This window comes from Ochotona princeps, chromosome 22, assembly GCF_030435755.1.
Source record: "Ochotona princeps isolate mOchPri1 chromosome 22, mOchPri1.hap1, whole genome shotgun sequence".
Classification (NCBI taxonomy): domain Eukaryota; kingdom Metazoa; phylum Chordata; class Mammalia; order Lagomorpha; family Ochotonidae; genus Ochotona; species Ochotona princeps.
In genome coordinates this window covers 19068675-19084480 of record NC_080853.1, presented here as the reverse complement: position 1 = coordinate 19084480, position 15806 = coordinate 19068675, and the positions used below count along the sequence as shown (strand labels likewise).

General features: G+C 56.6%; 1 protein-coding gene across 1 annotated transcript in view; it reads right to left on the bottom strand.

The window, feature by feature from the left end:
* Positions 1–15806, bottom strand: part of NOL4L (nucleolar protein 4 like) — a 108620-nt gene that overhangs the window by 37285 nt on the left and 55529 nt on the right. The window contains exon 4 of the mRNA XM_004585718.2: positions 10024–10133. Within this exon, the coding sequence (XP_004585775.1) occupies positions 10024–10133 (110 nt within the window). The remainder of the gene's footprint in view (positions 1–10023; positions 10134–15806) is intronic.

Sequence of the window (15806 nt, the reverse complement as noted above, 5' to 3'; positions counted from 1 at the left end):
GCTGAAGAAGCCACGGAAACCCTCTTGCTCCTCCAGGTCTGGTTACAAAGATCCCGCCCGCCCGGGCCACCCAGCCAGGCCACCTCCTGCAACTACCAAGGGCCCAGCAGGCCACCTGGGAGTCCAGAGAGGTGTGAGAGCCTTGCTGCCAGGGCCTGGGCTCCTGTATGCCCAGGGATGCCCCTGTGGGTGGCAGGCACATGGGGTGGGGGATGGGGTTCGGAGGAGTGGGCTCAGGGTCACCATCCTGCAGAAAAAGGGACAAAACCCCGTGAGGGCTGCCGAGAACACCCACTGGCTCCTGGCGAAGAAGGCACCCAAATGCTGGGAGCAGGAGAGGAGGCCCAAAAGGACAAAACACACAAGAAACCCGCCCAGGTCTTAGCTGCCACCGCCAGCTGACAAATCCACTGAGCTGGGCCAGTGTCAGGGGGTGGGGTGGGGAAGCAGGTCACGAGGTCGGCCATGGGTTCAGTGACCATCTGGATGTTTGTGGCGGCTCCTTCCTGGCCCTGGCCTGGGGAAAAGACACCTCCTTTCCTGTGGGAGCTCTCGTCCTTGGAGACAAGGGTGGGAGGCAACTCCCAGAGCCCGGGGAGGACAGAACTGGCGCCTCTCGCCTCCCTCCCTCACGGGCCCAGGTGGCAGCTCCTGACCTCTGCCAGACCTCCCTTTAATACAGATAAAGCGCCCCTAGGCCAGCCCCCCATATTCAGGGTTTGTACCTCTTCCCCCCATCGCCCCCACCCCCAACAGCCTTCTTGCCACACTGGGCGCTGCAGTTAAAAGGCCACAGTGGTGGGGTGGGGTTGGGTCTTGCAGAGGAGCCTCGGGGGCAGGAAGGGGGGCGCCTGGGGTGCCTGTTGGCTCCAGACAGGATGCCGCCTGTTTCCCACTTATTTCCCTCCAGCTTCTGGGCACGAGGAAGAGAGGGAGAGACGGTTTGTCCTCTCCCGGTGTCTGGACATTGCCACAAGTTTCTAGAAAGTGCCCCAGGGTGTTCAGTACCATATGCTACTCCATGAGGGTCATGCCCCCTTGGCCGGCTGCTGCCAGTCTCTTGCCAAGCAGGATACCCAAGCAGTGGTCCCCTTCTGGCATCTGAGAGGCGTCCATCCCTGCTGGACCTCACTGCTGTTTAGGAGGCTGAGGAGATGTGGGGGCATCCCCTGCTGTCACCCCCACGGCCACCCTGCTGGTCACCTGAACGAGGGGCTGTGGGGAACAGGTCTGCTGCGCGCCGTCACGGTCACAGCCACAAGAAGCGGCTCTCCCCACTGCCCCGGTCAGTCAGTAAAATGTCTTGGGAAAAAGAGCTCACAGGAGCCATGTCAGAGCCCCAGCTCCAGCGCCGGCTGCTCTGCTGCCCATCCTGCTTCCTGCTACTGCGCCTGGGAAGGCACTGGAGCCACATGTGAGGCCCAGATGGAGCCCCAGATTCCTGCCTGTGGTGTGGCCCAGCCACATCTTTTGCTGCCATGTGGGGAGTGAAGCAACAGAGGGCAAGTCTCTTTCCGGGTCTGTCTCTTCCTTCCAACTCTGCCTTTCCAGTAAATACATCTTGTAATAAAAAGAGTTGAGCCATTCCTATCAGATCCTAAGACTGACTCTGTCTCAGGTCTGACTATGAGAACAGTTTCAGATTCCATTTCAGACAGAAACAGGGTGAGTTACAGACCAAGTTTCACGTATCTGAAACACCTGAGACTAAGTATTGTCAATCTGACCTGAGTCTAAACACCTCATTCATAAGCCAGAAGGTATATCGTACAGTATTTTGATTTTTAAAATGTTTATTAAAGATTTATTTTTTGTATTGGAAAGTCAGATATACAGAGAGGAGGAGAGACAGAGAAAGATCTTCCATCCACTGATTCACTCCCCAAATGGCCACGATGGCCAGAGCTGAGCTGATCTGAAACCAGGAGTCAGGAGTTTCTTCCAGGTCTCCCTCATGAGTGCAGGGTCCCAAGGCTATGGACCATTCTCGACTGCTTTCCCAGACCATAAGCAGGATGTTGGGTGGGAAGCGGAGCAGCCGGGACATGTGGGATCCGTATGGGATCCCGACACTTGCAGGCAGAGGAGCAGGCAGTTGTGCCATCCTGCAGGCCCCGACACCTTTGCCTCTGATCCAGCTTCCCGTCAACACCTTCTAGGAGGGAGCAGGTGATGGGTCAAGTGCTGGGGACAGTGGAGGACTTCCGGGCTCCGGGCTTTGGTATGAGCCTGTCCTGGCTGCTGCGCCACTCAATGGGACATCGCCCTTGCCCTGTCACTTGCCTTTCAAGCAGATGAAAATAAGTAAATAAAACTTTAAAAAACCTCCAGGATAGGCTCTGGGTCAATCAAAATTTAAACATAGACAATTAAAATGAAAACATATATGTCTCTTGGTCTATCAGCTGAGAAGACTTGAAAGAAAGCTCCATTTCAATACAGTTGTCCAATAAAAGGAGTTGGGGGGGGGGGGAAGTGCAGGATGCCGGCACGCCACACGGGAGGTTGTGGCTGCTCACCTTCCTGTTAGATTTATGCTAGCGTGTATTCTGGGAGGCAGCAGGTGATGGCCCAAGCACCTGACACCCAGCAGGTGATGGCCCAAGCACCTGGATGGAGGCCTGGTTCCTGCCTTCACGGCCCTGGCTATTGTGGGCATTGGGGGAGAACAGCAAATAAAAGTGTGCTCTCTCTCATTCTCGTTCTCACTCTAGCTTTCAAATAAAATTAAAATAATAAAAACCTTTTTAAAAATTAAGGAGTCAAAACGCCTTGGAGAAATGGCTGATTTGAGAATTAGGGCAGGAAATAAACACAATGAGCCTGGAGCACCTTACAGGACAAAAAAAAATGCTTAAAAATAAACAAGGGGTGGTGGGCCAGGCACAGTAGCCTAGCAGCTAAAGTCCTCACCTTGAATGCTCAGAGATCCCATATGGGAGCTGGTTCTAATCCCGGCGGCCCTGCGACCCAGAGGCGGCACCTGGCTCCTGGCTCCTGGCTTCGGATCAGGTCAGTTCCAGCCACTGTGGCTACTTGGGGAATGAACCAGAGGACGAAAGATCTTCCTCTCTCTCTTCCTCTGTATATCCAACTTGGTAATAAAAATAAGATGTATTTTTACTGGAAAGACAGATACAGAGAGAAGGAGCTATAGAGAGAAAGATCTCCAGTTTGCTGGTTCACTCCCCAAACGATGTGATGGTCAGAGACAAGCCGTCCTGGTTCCGAAACCAGGAACGAGAGAGGAGCTTCTTTTGGGTCTCCACGTGGCTGCAGGATCCCAAGCCTTTGGGGCCGTCCTCAACTGCTTTCCCAGGCCACAGGCAGGGAGCTGGATGAGAAGTGGAGCAGCCGGGACGCAAAGCAACACCCACATGGGATCCTGGTGTGTGTAAGGTGAGGATTTAGCCACTGAGCCATCAGACTCGGCCGAGAATAAATCTGACACAAACAAACCAATCCAAAAAATGCAAGAGTAAACCATGGCCAGGGCTGGGTGGTGGCCAAGGCCGGCCATCAGCAGGGTGTTGCTAGAGGCCCTAGAAGCGAGGTGAAGGTGTTCCAGGGACCAAAGCTGGAGCCGTGGAGGAAACACAAAAGAATAGTAGGAAAATCCCCCAACACATAAAGCAAAGGGCCTGGAGCAGTGTGGAGGGGGTGATGCCTTCACCTTGGACTTTCTCTGAGAACAAAGTGCCTACTGCTCTGGCTCAGGCTGCATGCAGTGACCTCCCACTGCGGAGGGCACCACAGCCCAGCCAGGTGTGACCAAGGCCAATGTCAACAGTCTCAATCACCTGGAGAGCGCCTCCCCTAGCTACACAGGCTGAGCTTCCTCCTGGCAGCCTGTAAGACTCAGCGCTTGAAGCTGAGGACCAAGACATCCAAGATACCCCCAAATTCCACACAGCACATCACTTGGACTCCCCAAAACTGCCTAGGCTGTCAACAACAGGGTGTCCCTGAGCAACTTTCACAGCTGGAGCTGCATAAGCACACACAGTGACTACCTGTGATGTATCCTGGGTGGGAACATGGAACAGGCTGGAACTGCACCTGCTAGACCACAGCGCCAGCCCTAATTAATGAATTCTTGAGGAGACAGACATGTTTAGCCTGATTTGAACATTATATATACTGAATTATCAAATAATATCCTGAAAATTTATACAATCTTTTATGTATCAGTTATAAATAAAAGGAACTTGTTCGGGATCATCCACACGTGGGGGCAGGATCCCAAGGCTCTGGGCCGTCCTCCACTGCTTTCCCAGGCCACAGCAGGGAGCTGGATGGGAAGTGGAGCAACTGGAACATGAACCAGTACCCGGATGGGATCCCAGAGCATGCAAGGCAAGGATTCAGCCACTAGGTTCCCGCACAGGGCCCGTATCCCCCTAATTAAAGGGGATGTGGTAGTGATGTGGGGACTCCAGTATCTTCTCAATTTTTCTGTAAACGAAAAGCTTTTCTCAAAATTCACTGACAGAGGAAGCTCTTGACTTCTCTTTTTATAAAAGGTCTACTTTATTTGAAAGGAAAAGTTAGAGTCAGTCTCCCATCTACTGGTTTGCTGCCCAAAGGGCCACAACAGCTAGAGCCAGGGGCTTCATCTAGGTCTCCCATGTGGGTACAGGGGCCCATGCACTTGGGCCATCCTCTGTTTTCCCAGCTGGATGGCAAGTGGAGCAGCTGGGACTCGAGCTAGTGCTCTTATGGGATGCTGGCGTAGCAGGCAATGGCTTAGCTTGCCGGGCCACAATACTGACCTGCCGCTCTGGCTGCTTCCTGTGTGTTCCACTAAGAGCTCCTTGAGAGGAACTATGTGGATGTGCCTGTGCGGATGAACTTGATCTCATGAATCAGGCCGCTTGGTGTGCCTCAAACAGGTGTTGCACAGCGTTACAGCCAGGGGAGGTCGTGGCATGCCCAGAGCCGTGTTTAGCACGGCTGCCTGTCCTTCCTGCTCTAGGATGTATGGTCACTTCTTTCAAGTGACTAATGGGGGGGGGGGTGTTGAGGCGAAGCTTGGGCCTGGGCCTCCTATACCCCACAGCCCAGTGCCTGCTTTGAGATACAGCGCCTCTGCTTCCAGTCCGACTTCCTGCTGACACACATGGGGAGGCAAGCAGTTGACTGGAGTACTTGAGTCTCTGTCCCCTTCCCATGGAAGACCCCAACAGAGCTCCTGGCTCTGGCTTCAGCCTGGCTGGACCCCAGCTGTTGTCTTTGCCTCTGGGAAGTGTCCCAGCAGGTGTTAAGATTTTTTTCCTTTCAAATCAATAAAAAAGAAACATTTTAAAACAGCACGAGCTGGTGGCTGGTTGGCATCAGGGGATGCTGCTCCCCACTGGCAGGAGGGCTCCCGGCAGCAGGACAGGTCCTGCCAGTGTGCCCTGGGTGGTGTGGGGGGGTGGGGAGCAGGAGGCCTGGTCACCCCTCCCTCCCAACCCTTCCCTGCCCTCCAGGAACTCTGGGCCAGGACCAGAGACTAGAGCAGAGGGAGGCAGAGGTTAATGGAAGCAACTAAGAGCCTCCGTCACGTGGCCTTAAACAATGGAGCAGCCACCACTTCCCTGGCTGCTACAAGCACCATTAAAACCATTAGCGGGACATTAGTGCTGCTGAGAGGGGCGACAGCAGGAAGGTGCTGACAGCATTCCCCTCTGCACCCAGCACTGAGAGGGAGGGCAGGGCTGAGCTCCCGGGGTCTACACATCAGCAGCGCAGGTGGTCAAGGAACCCAGACGGCTGGCACTCCGCTTCCATGCCTGCACCAGTAGGCGGTGGGGGCGGGGGTGAGGAGAGGGGCGTGGCTTCAACACTGCGCTTGCAGGGATAACGTGTGCTTTCAAATGACAGCCGCACCCCTGCATTCCCCAGTTCCTCTTCTCACACTGACTCCTCCCAAGCCTCCTGCTGCCCTACAAAGCCCTGTCCCCATCCCTCCGCAAGCCCCACTGCCACCCCTGGGGGGGTGACAGTCATGTGGGGCTGGCTTAAGCTCTGCCATAGGCACAGGTCCTTAGGTGGGGAGTGGCAGGGTTTGGTGGGTGGCGGTTGTGTGGCAGGGAGCACAGTGCTGCTGGAAGTGCCGCATCCTGCTCCTGGTACCCTCCTTTCCTGCTCTGAACTCCTCCTGCAGACCCGAAAGCTGGGTGAGTGGGGTCCCGGGCCTGCTCACCGCTCTCTCCTTGGCACCTGGGACAGTGTCTGACTCCCTGTGTCAGATTCACGGATGGACAGACGGACGGATGGGTATGTGGACAAATGAGTGAAAGAAAAGTAATATATAAACCAGCTTGTTATTGGATAGGAGAAGCAGCACGACCCAGCAGCCTGAGCGTGACTTGGAATAAGTTAGGTTGTAGAAGGGCACCAGCTTGGCGATCCCCGGTCTGACGGGGTGGATGCCAAAATACTCAGTGATCATGGTGATTTTTTTTTCACATAATAATGTGTTTATTATGTGAAAGGCAGAGAGACACAGAGAGAGGAAGAGACATAGAGGGAGGGGGAGACATTCCACCTTCTGGTCCACTCCCCACAACAGGCAGGGCTGAAGGCCAAAGCCGGGACTCCATCCATGTCTCCCATGTGGGTGGCAGGGCCCAGGTGTGTTAGCAGGGAGCTGGGTGGGAAGTGCAAAGAAGCTGGGAGCTGGTTGACTTGACCTGCTGACTGACCTGCTGTACCACAAGGTCAGCCTGCTGGTGAGTCACCCCTACATGTTTTGGTTTGTAGGCCACTACTGGCGTTTTTCCTGAGGCCATATAATGAAGGCAGCGGTAATAAAGACAAGGAGATGGGACAGAAAGCAAAGCCAATGTGTGTGCCTTTAGGTGGTATGGTGTCCTGGGCCTTGTAAACTCCTTTCCAAAGGAACACCTCTGCTAGTGGCTCAGCATGTGCCAGCTCCTGGTGCCTGCCATCCTAGGATGGGGGTCGGAGTAGGTGTGGCCTGACCCCCACAGTGCCTTGCACCAGGCCTTGCGAAGGGCCTCTTGTCTTGGTGTGAATGCTGTCACTGGGTGTCCACAGTTCCCTAAACACTCTTGTGGAGTAGGACCCATGACCCAGAGAATGGATATGCTGCAACCCGACCACACGTCAGGTGGTTCTGCAGGGCCCTCAGGCATGCTGGCTGCTCACAGCGTAGGGACTTAGGTAACCGTCCTGCCTGACCCTTCATCTTGTGCACATAGAACACCAAGAAAAAAAAAAAAAACTGGGCTTTGCTCTTACCAAGTTCTTAGGTGAAGAACCTTGCTCATTGCTAATAAAATATCATTTATGCTAGCTTCCAGTTACATTAGAATTGGTTTCTTTTCCATGTGGCCTGCATTACTGATTTACACAAAGCCTATAGATGTTCTCATCTATACAGACATCCTGTGGTCAGAGTAATGGGATGAAACCTCTACTTTTTTTGGAGAGTGAGTCTCAGACTCTTATGCTATTGTTGAAGAGTTGAAAGGCAGAATCAGAGAGACATCTTTCATCTGCTGATTTACTTCTCAAGTGGCCACAACAGCTAGGGCTGGTCCAGGCCAAAGCCAGAAGCCCAGCACTGCCTCTGGGTCTCCTATGTGAGTAACAGAGGCCCAAGCCCTTGTGCCACCTTGCACTGTCTTCCCAGATGCATTGGCAGGGAGCCGGATTGGAAGCAGAGCAGCCAGGATTCGAACTGGCACTCAGATGCAGGATACTGGTGTCACCAGTGGAGTGGCGCAACCCCTTGCATCACCATACTGGCCCTGCATAGCTTCCTTCTGGGCCTGGTCTGGGGAGTTGGCACTGCCAGCCCTGGAATCTGGAACTCACTGCCCTTCCTGATGGATCCCTTTTCTGGGCAAGGATGCTGCCAGCTCAAGGAGGGGTCACTTTAGTTCCCGCTCCAGATGCACAATTGAAACCTCCTGGTCTCTGCTCTTTTGTACTCCTGCGGAGACATGGTCTGGCATGCAGGGTGGTTTTTGTCCCACCGTGGGTCATTGTGGTGCTCGTTGTACGCATGAAGACAGCAGAGGGTAGTGGGGAGGACCCCCCACCAGCACAAGCTGATACCCCTCACCCACATCCTAGAGAAGCCAGCTGCCCCCAAGTGTCCCCAGACAGGAAACTGATGAAAATGAGCACGAGCCACCCCAACCTCAGTCACGGCTCCCTCTCATGAGTCCCCCAACCCCTAGAAGCAGCGTGAGCCCAACAGGGCCCTGTATGCGTCACATCTCCTGAACTTCCTGCGCAGCCACAGCCAGATGTGCCAGCGCTCTCCCTAGACACCCGCCTGCCATCCTGGCCAAGCCGCCTGGCCTCTCGACTCCCGTAGGCCCTGCCCTTTCTGCAGCCACAGGGCTACTGCCCACACTGCCATAGCCTGGCATTTTCCTCCCTGCCTGCCGATGTCCAACTCAGCAGAAACAGCCCATTTTTTGAGGCAAACTTTCCCTGACCCCTGCCTCGAGCCCCACCCCCATACACCCAGCAGCCCTGGCACCGCATGTCCTTCCATACAACACTAGTCACGGCTGTGCCATGGTGCACCATGGCTCGCAGGAGCTGCAATCTGTGTACCCCGCTCCGTGGGCGTCAGTTCCACCCTAGACATAACACCGAGGCCCGCCACTGCTGTTTCTGCTCCTCCCTGGGCCTCAGCCCCACAACGTGGCTGCTGAGTGGATTCTCCCCGCAAACTCCAACAACACTCAGACCACTTCCTTCTGCTGCTGTAAGCCAAGGTCGGGAGATGCTGCGACCGAAATACGGGCAAAGGGGCTCCGCGTCTGAGGGGGTCACAACTGGTGCAATGCTGGCCACCTCAGGTCCTGGTGGTGACAGCATCCCTGCGGACGGACGCCACCCTCCCCGCGGACGGACGCCACCCTCCCCAGCCACGGATGGCAATCATGCAAGGGGATGCCCAGGATCCAAGTGCCTACAACAGCACGGATGGCGACAGGAGGCACAGACCATGTTGATGAGACCTCCACAACCCCCCGCCCCAAGCACCTCACCGCACCTCACCACACGGCCCCTACAACCGAGCTCTCTGCAGCCATACGCCCCGCACCCCGACGATAACTTAGGTTCTGACAAGAGGTTTTGGAGGAATGCGGCCATGGGTGATCAGGGTCATGCGTGGGAGGCCCACAAGCTCCAATGCCCAGAGCAAGGCTGCCCACGCACACCGGGGGGGGGGCTGGGCATGACAGGCAGGGAGCACTGGTCCTTCTCTTCAGGAGCAAGCTGCCCCCACCCCGCCCCCTTTAAGTTCTCACATTGGCCTCCCTGCTCTCTGCTTTGCACACTGCGCGTGCTCAGGTTGCCAAGGAGACGACAAGTGCGGGATGGCAGGGTGGGACGCTTGCAGGGCTGGCCGTCAGACCCACCCATTCTCCCCAGTCAGCACCTGGGGGACTGAGATGTTACAGGAGGTGGAGACACTCAAAGGCCAAGGTGAGAAGTCCTTCTCCTCGCCCCAGCGGGGCAGTGAAAGGCGATGCTCCCCCCAGCCCACCATGGGAGGAGGCTTGGTGGGGCTGGGAGCAGGGTTAGGAGGTGCGCCATGTGGGGCTTTTCTTTTCAGAGCCTGTTTCCATGGTGCCTGAAAGTCCTTGGCAAAGCGCAGCCAGGGGGCCCTCGGGTCTTATCTAGCCTGGGCCACCCTCCCACGATTGTCCCCCTGACCTGTGGGGGCCCCAGCAAGTGACGAAGGCCACAGACAGGCAGCTAGGGCCTCCCTCTCTTACCTTCCCTAGAGGGAAAGAACTCCAGTGAGGTGACCCCAAGAGCCACCCTGCAGTCCCCTCCACACTGCAAGGCCGGAGCACTAGGGAAGAGGCCCTGAGGACCCCACAGCCGCACCCCCTCCCTGCCCGGTCAGCCTAGAGCGCAGGTCCATATCCCAGGTAAGGGGCTCTTCGATTTCCAGTGTGTTTGCACAGGCAGGGGGTGGGAGATTGGGGCACAATTGAGCCGGGTTGTGTCAAGGTGGGGTGCAAGCACTAGGCACCTTACCTGCTCCTGGGAGTTCATGACCCGTAGCTTCATCTGCTTCAGGTACGTGGAGGTCAAGGGCATGTTGTAATCGATGATGCCAGACACCAGAGGAGACGGGGGCTCACTTTCTGGCAGGAAGAACAAAAAAAGAGATTCCTGGTCAGCCTGCTTGTCATCCACCTGGAGGACTCCGCACACGGTGCCTGCTAGGGAGTGAGGGGAAGTCAGCACGGAGGGAGCGACCAGGCCAGAGGCCACAGACTGCCCCAGGGCCAGCCTGACCCTAGAAATGTCTTTCAGGTAGGTGCTGGCCTAGAAGAGGCTGCATGTGCCACATAAAACATGGGGGTGGGTCCTTGGCTTAAGGCGCCACTTGGAATGCCCATGGCCAGCAAGCTGGCATCAAGATGCCAGGCTCTGGGCTTGGCTCCCCGACTCATTCCTGCTGATGCACAAAAGCGTATCCTGGGATATGGCAGGTGACAGCTCATGTCGTTGGGTCCCTGCCACCCACAAAGGAGACCTGGATGGAGCTGGCTCCTGGCTTCAGCCCAGCTGTTACGGGCATTTGGGGAGTAAACCAACAAGTAAAGAACTCTCTTGTGCTTGCTTTGGCAGCACATATACAAATAAAGAGCTCTCTTTAAAAAAAAAAGTGTAAACTGTCTAAATTTTGTACTTCCTTTTGACAGTGGGCAGGTCTGGCCCCACAAGGCCCCACTGGCAGCAGTAAGTGGTTTCTACCATCTGTTCACACAGCTGTGTGCTCTGGCCACAGGCCCTCAGACTCTGCCCCTCCCAGTACCTGCAATGGCTGAGCCCGAAGCCTGGGGCCCCGGTCTCCCATGTGGGTGGTGGGAACCCAATCACTCCAGCCATCGCCGCTGCCTCCTAGGGTCTGCAGAGTTTGGCATTGAACCTGAGATTTCTGATATGGGACACAGTCGCCTTGATTACTTAACTGAGGCCCAACATTGCACAACTTGGCTTCAGTTGCAGTGCCTGCCAGACCCTTGAGGGCACCTCAGCTTCTAAACTCTGTACGTACCCAGCTCTCTCCCAGGTCCTCGGGCCAACCCCCCTGCCCAATTCTTGCCCTCTCAGAGGCCATATGGTCCGTAGCTAGGCCACCGGCATCCCCTCCCTCAATTCTGGCTTTTCCTTAATCACATTCAGAGGAACACGGCTGCCATGCCCTCCCCCCCATTTATGTCTTTGTTGTCCTGGAGATCAAAGACTGAATGTGCTTCTCGTGGCGCATTTGCGAAGTGCAGAAAGATGTAAAGACACATTTTAAAAGCCACAATCGCACCAAGAAGCTTGGCATATGCTTCTGTTTATTTTTTTTCCCTATGGTTTTCTTCTTTACATAATTGATATCATCATGCCTACGGAAAGTCACAATGAGCTTTAACATGGAGGGGGAAGATGGTGGCATAACATTTTGTCACAGGCATTTTCTCTTCCACCCAAAATCTCGTTTGGTGGGGCTCTGGCGCTGTGGTGCAGTGGGTTAAGCCACCACTCGGGGCCCCCCTGCAACCCATGTATGAGGGCTGGCTGCTCCACTTGAGCTCCAGCTTCCTGCAAATGCACGTGGAAGGCACAGGCGGTAGCCCCAGTGCTCGGGTCCCTGCTCCTCACGTGGGACATCCAGGAGCTGCTGACTCCCAGCTTCAGCACGGCCCAGCCTTGCTTGCTTTGAGCATCTGGTGGCAACAGAATGACGGAAGATCTCTCTTGTCCGTGTCACTCTGATCTTTAAAAACAATACATTTTTAAAATCTCTTTTTGCTTTGCAAATGTAGCTTTTATAACCATGTTAGCATTTGCCCGTGATCGACTTGGGTCATTCTCTGAGGACTGGCTATTTATGCTGCTTCCTACTGGGGCCATTATAAACAACACTACAGGGAACACGTTTGTGCATAAGTACTGGTCTACATTTCTGATCTTCTCCTATTTAGAACAGATTCTAAGAAACAGAACTCAGAGATTGGGAAGTAGGAATATCTGATTAACTCTTGAAAGCTCTGGCCCAGTTGCCTGGGCAAGCAATCTTCATGATCCACTCCCTGGCCTCCTCCAAGGACTCCAGCTCCCTGCCAATGCACCTGGTGAAGCAGTGGAGGACAGCCCAGTGCTTGGGCCCCTGCACTCACATGGGAGACCTGGAGGAAGCTCCTGCCTTCAGCCTGGCCATCACAGCCATCTATGGAGTGAACCAGCAGACGCAAGAGCTCACGCATGCGCTCTCCCTCTCTCGTCTTTTTCTGTAGCTCTTTTAAAAAAACAAACAAAATCTTCAAAAACAACAACAAAAAAGAATCTTCTATAAACCAAGGAGCCAGCACTACCCAGAGTGGACAAGGGAATCCCTGTTGGACAAGAGCCAGGAGCCGTCCCAAGCATAGGGAAACCAAACAGTGCTGTGCCCGCTTCTCCCTGTCACCCCACTGCTGGCTGAGACTGGATGTCCTCAGTCCCCGGGCTGTCCTGGCTGGGTGCAACACCAGACAGGTGTTCCTGTGAGCACGTGGAGGAGCTGCAGTTCCTGTTTTCAGACCACGGGTCTCTAGATAGACTCTGCCATTTCTGTTCTGCGTCCTTCAGGAGAGGACGTAGCTCAGGGTGGCCCTCCCAGCCCCGTGAGGGACCCCGAGCTCAGCGGCCCACAAGGCAGGAGCCGCGCCTTGCTTGTGAGAGCCAGTTATGGTTCGCTTGGCGAAGAAGACCCCTGTGGGGCTGGAAAATGGTTGTCCTTGCTCAGGGACTTCCCTAGCACCTCCACTCGGTCCCGCAAGATGTTCCAGAAATGTGGAGGAGGATGCTCTGAGCCTAGGCAAGCCGTCTCCCCATCCCCGCAACATGGGTGTGCAGTGACACCTGAGGTCCCTGGGCACAAGCCCAACTGACAGAAGGAATGTCACATGCGTGAACAGGACAGGGCTCGCAGCACCCCAGCCAGAGGGAAGCAGGTGGGCCTTGAGCAGTGGAAGCTGCCCTTCCCACCATGCTCTGGATAGAAGCAGGCACACACCTATGAGGACCAGCATAGAGGAGCAGGAGAGATGAAGGCTGGGTCGGAGTGTGCCAAGGCCCAAACAGGAACAAGCAGCAGGGGGATTCCTGGTTCTGCTGAGATGAGTCACGCCCTGACGGGGCTCCAGGTGGAGCAGGGCAAGCACCTCTCAGCCTAGAAAACTGAAGCCATGGCCTTGAAGCTGACTGAGGCTGTGGCAGCTGTCGAGGCATTTCTGCACAGGCAGAGCCCGCAGCAGGGCCAGCAGGAGTGTGTGGGAGGCCTCCCAGCCCAGCCCGTGGGGTTCAGGCTTGGGGGCCGGTTCAAAAGGTGGAAAACTGTCCTTTTGGGGAAGTGAATCAGTAGGGTGAGGTGGCTACGAGTGACACAGACGCAGGAAGTGAGAGATGGAGACATAGCCGGGGACCACAAGAGGCTCCAGCACCGGCTAGCATGCCTTGTGGGCACTCAGGGAGCTGCATGCAACCACATAAATGGGGCCCATATTTAGTCCATCAGCTGATGGCTACTGAAGTTTTGCCAAAAACCCAGTAGGGGCCATCAGTGGACACCCCCCACTTCATAGAGGAAATGATAGCGCACAGAGAGGCCATGCAACCTTCCCACAGTCACACAGTAAGAACGAAAGCCAGGAGGTGCTGCACCAGGCCAGGCTGGGGCTGGGGCACCACATGGAGAGGTCTCGGTCTGGTGGCAAGGAGCTGCCACCCGAGCAGATGAGTTGGTGGTGGAGGGTGATGGCTGCTGCCCCTTGCCAGTGGACATCTGTTGTGGCTGTGGGGGCAGAGGTGTGCCCCCCACCCCCAGGGCCACACCCAGCTCTCCTCCCCTGGCCTTGCTGGCCACTAGGGGAAGAAGGAACGTGGGGTCAGGCGGCCCTGGAATTTCCCATCCTCTGACTTCCTGATCCTCACAGCCTCCTTTTGTTTATGCTCTGGCGCTGGCTGGGGGTGGGGGACAGTAGTGGCTGTGCGGGGAGGCCCCCAGGCTCTGCAGGGACAAACCGCTGAGCAAGGGAGGCCACTTGCTTCCTTTCTTTCTTTCTAACCAGAGGCCAGGAAGCGAGGCGGACTCCCAGCAGAGCTTCCATAAGTCTCCATCCTGTCCCTTGTCCCCCCCACCTCTGCTCTCCCTCCCACCTTCCTGGGACAGGAACATTGGGCCTGCCTTTGGGTCAGGGACAGGCAGGAGAAGAGAGGGCAGGCGCGGGTAGGGGTTCTGTGACAGAGCCTGCAGCCAGCTGACCGCGTCCAGACAGGCCAGCAGGCCGGACGGAGATAGGATCTGCCAGCTCTGGGCGGGGGCAGGAGGGTGAGCCCGCCACCTGGCAAGGGCCGACCAGGACACTAACTCCTCTGGTCACTTAGCAGACCTGGGGCTAGGGAGCTGGGAGCGGGCAGTGAGGCTGGCAGACTTCACAGCTCCACCTTGGCTGCTTCCAGGGACCCCTTGGGCTGGCCTGGGGGTGGGGGCGGAGGGGGCACATGGCTGGCCCTACCTTGGCAGTGTGTGTGCCCGCAGGCTGAGGAGGGGTCAGGTCGTTGCTCACCCAGGCAGCCCCACACGCAACCAGGTGCCCTACATCCTGGGCTCCTATAATTCAGCTGTGTCCTCGAAGGCGGGGCCTCTTTCCTGCTGCTGAGAAACCAAGTTCAGCTGCGCTCCCCGCCCTCTCCCGGGAGAAAGCTGGTGAGCGTTTCAGCTCAGTGCCCCTCCCCCTTCTCCACGCCTCGGTTTCCTCCGTCCGAGAGAAGCAGGACCCACAGCTCACAGGGTCTTTGGGAAGCTGCTACCAGATGTGGGAACTCAGAGGATCAGCTGCTCTGCCAGGGGCACACTGCAGGGAACAGGGCCAAGCACCCAGGCCTCCCCTCCACTTCACCATGGGCTTAGGACTGCCAGCACGACCAGCACGTGCTGCCCACGGTGAGGGGGAGGGACGGCTCCAAGGAGCACAGCCCGCGCCCCTCCCAGCTGCTTTACATGCGAGGCAGCTCCCAGCCGGTGTGTGCTCCCTCCCCTCCTCCGAGGGCGGGGCGTGGTGGTGGCAGGAGCCGGGAGAGCTGGAGAGAGGAAGCGGCTGCTGCTGTGTTGGCATTCGTCCTCCTGGCGCGGCAGCAGCGGCGACCCCTGGGAGACCTTGCGGCCTCGGGTCGGGGATGAGAGGCGGTGGCAGATCCAGTGGGGTCTGTAGACTCCCAGGGCAAGGGCCGACCACACGTGCTGCCCCTCTCGGCCTGGCCCCTGCTCCACCGAGGCTGACTCCGCCAGTTGCTATGGAAACGATTAGGCCAGGCAGAGGGGTGGGCGCGAGTCAGGCAGCTGCCACCAGGGTAGGCACCCTTGGGGCCTAGAGCCCAACAGGGTGGGCAGTGTGGTAAGGAGAGCCCGCTGGGGCCATCTGCAGGTGCCCAGGGTCATCTCCTCATCAGAGCTGGCAGCGCTCAGCCAGTATCTGACCACACAGGCATGGGGGGGTGGGAATCACTCGGTTACCGTGGTAACTGCAACAGCCACTGTTCACTTCCTGCCTGGGTGGGGTGGGCAGGAGGGAGAGCCTGGGCTAGGGGCACAGAATGCCTCTCAGATCTCATCAGCCCGCAGAGGGAGGCACCACTCCTAGCCCCATTCGTAGCTAAGGATGCAGAAAAGACACCTGCCCAGGACACAGAGCAGTCAGGGCTGTGCACATCAACCCTCGCAACCTGGCCCTGCAACCTGCTTCTAGCCTTGGAACCAGCAAGATGAGGGACTAACT